Source organism: Neolamprologus multifasciatus, chromosome 19, assembly GCF_963576455.1.
Source record: "Neolamprologus multifasciatus chromosome 19, fNeoMul1.2, whole genome shotgun sequence".
In the NCBI taxonomy this organism is placed as follows: Eukaryota; Metazoa; Chordata; class Actinopteri; order Cichliformes; family Cichlidae; genus Neolamprologus; species Neolamprologus multifasciatus.
Window position 1 is genome coordinate 18,344,531 of NC_140457.1, and position 3,778 is coordinate 18,348,308.

A 3,778-nucleotide genomic window follows, 5' to 3' on the forward strand; every position below is an offset into this window, starting at 1 on the left:
TGTGCCAACATTCACACTTTTTATAAGCAGACATCTCTTAAGTAGTCGAGGTGGCAAAAGGCAGTCAACAAACAAGGTCGGAAAATGCAAACACATTTATTTTAGGCGGGATTTCCAAACTTCCTGTTCTATAGTTATGTGTCATTACTTTGCAGAAAAGGCAGAAAGGCTGTTAACTTTGTGTCTCTCTGGTCTCTGTTGTGTCTTTATTGCAGTTGTGTAATGATGCCTTTTCTCGCTCCCTCTCTCTCTGGCTCTCTCGCTCATCGGTTCGGCTTTGACATTTAAAAGTGCTGCAGATCTCGCGCACACGTAGTGTTTGCCAAATGCCACAGCTATAGTTGAACATTTGAAAAGCGCTCAACGATTCAAGGCCAGAAATGAATGATGGAAATACGCTATTATTTATTTCAGAACCGCTTCGTGTTCCTTAACAAAATGGAAACGAATGAATGAGGAAAATATGGTTTGAATTACCCTCTTTACTGAGCAAAATCCAACAAAGCATATTTACTACTACACGTGAAGTATGCACAGAAATAACCTAATGCACAGTCTTTCAAGGTGGAGGTGAATAAACATTTACATTTGTTCAACACATTGTTAAATGGCTTGCGTAAAGATCCTGTAAGGTTGGTGTTAAAATGCACAAGAATCTAATTATGGAGAACCATTACACAAAACACTTGCAACAACAAAAGCAAAGTCAAAGCTAAAAGTGGTTTTTTAAGCAACCAGTAGCATATTATTCAGGTTAATAAGCATCATCTACACTTGAATCCTTGCAATCTAAGCTGGCTGATGTTTTAGCCCCATAGACAGCTGCACAGCAGTGTGGCTGTTGTATGTGAAAGCCTTACACCCCCATGTTGTGGGTTTTGGTGTTTTAACAATGACTTATCGTTTTACTCCTTTTGTCTGTCAGCATGAACGCTGACAAGATTAAATCTGGAGTGCAGAAGAAGATTCACTGGATCACGTCTGGCTTCTTTGGCCTCATACATTCGACTGAGCTTCATATCATTCTGGTGCCTGTTCGTCCACAAAGTCACTTACGTGTAGTTTTCTTGAGGATCGGCATTATTTGCAACAACACCCGGCAAATCTGCCGCAATGGTGGAGGTGTAAAGGCGCGGCATTCTGTGAGACACCGTCAGGACGCTTGACCCTTGTCGCCTGTCTTTCGCTTTTCCTTTTCTCCAGGGCAGGAAGTGGAGACACAGGTAAGAGAGGAATTTGTTATGCAGCGAAGCATAAATGAATGGGTTGTAGCAAGCGGAGCTCATGGCAAAGAGGTGACTGGACACCTGGATGACGTTGATATAGTTCTTCCCCAGGATGGAGAAGTCTGTGTCCAGGTCACGGATCAGATTCACCACCTGTGGAGTAAACATTGGTATCCAAAACATTAATTCAAGGGACAATTGCCATTTTCTACTGCCAACAGATAGTCTAGCAAAGAAATACAAATTAGAAAAAGTAAAATTGCTAAGTTGGCACAAAAAAAAACAAGACAACAGAAAAGAAAATGCCAATTTCTTCACCATATACAGAGTCTTTCCTGGCTGACTTGAAAACTCTAACATCAAGTCACTGTACCCAATTGAACTGTCAGTTTGTGTGCAGACTGAGATGTGTTTATTGCTGCGGCAGACTGTGTTCCCTCTGGACAAAGGCAGGCTGGCTGTTTCTCCCTGTTTTATCCCTCCCTCAAAGTTAAGATGACCTGCTAAGATCTGATTCATAAGGTGGAACCTCTCCTAATTTAGATTCCCATATATTTGCATATTCTTCACACCAGCAATCCCATGTTTTGTTCACCTGTAAAGGAAGCCAGGAGAAGGCAAAGCAGAGAACGGACACCAGCAGCAGGCAGAAGGTCTTCTTCCTCCGTCTGCTCCAGGTGGCCCGTGCAGATCTCAGCTCCGTGCATGCTGTCAAGCTCGAAGTCATCCTGTGTTTCAGCTGATAGGAAATGGCACAGTAGGAAATGGAGACAGCAACCAGTGGGACAAAGTAGGAGAAGAAGAGAATGAAACAGGAGTAAATGAGGCGACCCTGCTCCTGGCCATCCCAGAACTCCTCACACACAGCCATCTGCAGGCCTGCAGCCTGGAGGTCCAGGTAGACAGTGTGCAGTGCCGTAGGCGTTGATAAAGCCAGAGAGGAGAGCCAGATCAGGACCACAAGAACCCAGCAGAAGCGGTAGCCTGCTCTCTTTCGGATGGGATAAGCCACAACTACGTAACGATCCACTGCAATGGCCATGAGGGAGAGGACGGCTGCGTAAACAGCTGCGGATTGCATGACGGTGACAAAATGGCACATGTGGGATCCAAACACCCATCCGCGCTTATCAAATGCATAGGACGCGGTCAAAGGGACGCAGAAGACGCACATCACCAGGTCGACGAGTGCCAGGTTGCTGATGAGAAAATTGGTCGTGTTGTGTCTTTTCTTATTGTGCCAGATGAGGAAGAGCAGGAGGAGGTTGCCAGAGCAGGCAACCAGGACCACAGCAGAGTAGAGAGGGATGAAGATGAGCTTCAGGTTAAACAGGAGGTCGAGCCCAGAGAAAGAGGGGGCTGAGAACTGGGAGGCTGAGAAGATGGATCGAGAAGAGTTGCAGCAGGAAGAGGAGGACGACGAGGAGTCAGGCAAGAGCGAAGATGAAGAGGAGGCTGGAGTAGAAAAGTTCACCTTGGTTCGATTCAGTGATCTTTCCCAGTCCATAGCTGTGGAAATAACAAGCATATTTTGCATGACTCAATTAATATTTCTGTGTAATTTATTAATCAACATTTTGATTGAAGCCAGTATGGCAGCGTCTGGGTGTTTAAACATTTTAAAAGGCTAATTGAAGCTCATCTTCAAAACTCTCGGCACACATTTCTCTCTTTACTTCTCCAAAAGCCTTTCCAGTTATCTTTGATCCATTATCTAAAGTATTAAAAAAAAGGATGAAAGCTCACATTGACTGGACGGATGATTTCTGGTTATGAAAAGCAGAAATCATCCTCGAAATCATAGTAACTTCTCAGAGGCGGTCATCCCACACATCTGCTGGAACATCTGCACTTATTAATCTAGGCTGACGTCAGTGATTTTTTTTATTGTCGCTCAGAAATAAGAAATACTCATCAACTGGCGTCACACAATCAGATGTTATGCATGAGTGTGAAAATGGGCATGAATGCAGATTCGTTTCACATTCTGTGACTGCTGAATGAGAGATTTGGTTGTGAGAGAAGAAAAGAAAAAAAATCACTGAATAAAATGACAGTGAAACCACAGAAAATTGTAAGATCAGAGGAGGAGTCTATGAATAACACCTGTAGTCAAAATTGGGCTGAATGGTGTAATTTTGGCATGAGCACTGGCTACAGTTTCAACTTTCATTGACATGAAAAAACAGCTACAAATATTGTTTCATCTAAAAAACTCACACAACCAAGAAAAGAAGATATTTATGCCCAAAATTCAGACTTTAAGTCATTTAATAACATGTACATTTTTCATGTAATTTTGTTACAATTTAATGTCTTTGATTTGGTATACATTAAGTTTATACCCAACACATTTTCCTTAATGATTCATTTTGTTTTGTTTTGCATGTTTTATATATATTAAGCTGCTGTTTTAATTTAAAAATATTGCATATTGCATTACATTAAGCAAATAATAGTAATAATAAAAAATAATAACTAATGGGCCGACTGCCTCATTATGCGTTCATCATACTGAATGTGAACAATCATAAAAGTGTAATTTCCCAAAG

General features: G+C 42.0%; 1 protein-coding gene across 1 annotated transcript; it reads right to left on the bottom strand.

Moving 5' to 3' along the window:
• Window positions 1-379: 379 nt before the first annotated feature.
• prlh2r (prolactin releasing hormone 2 receptor) lies at window positions 380-3,470 on the bottom strand. The gene is made up of 2 exons (XM_085143489.1): window positions 1,822-3,470; window positions 380-1,379 (listed from the first exon to the last, which is right to left on the bottom strand). The coding sequence occupies exons 1-2, from the start codon at window positions 2,761-2,763 to the stop codon at window positions 1,053-1,055; spliced, it is 1,269 nt and encodes a 422-aa protein (XP_084999615.1). The 5' UTR covers window positions 2,764-3,470; the 3' UTR covers window positions 380-1,052.
• Window positions 3,471-3,778: the final 308 nt, after the last annotated feature.

Bases quoted from the DNA above. Each gene is read 5' to 3' on its own strand.
- prlh2r (XM_085143489.1), bottom strand. From the start codon at position 2,763: ATGCAAAATATGCTTGTTATTTCCACAGCTATGGACTGGGAAAGATCA. The intron at 1,380-1,821 runs GTGAACAAAACA...TTTACTCCACAG, and splicing joins TCTCCTGGCTTCCTTTACAG to GTGGTGAATCTGATCCGTGA.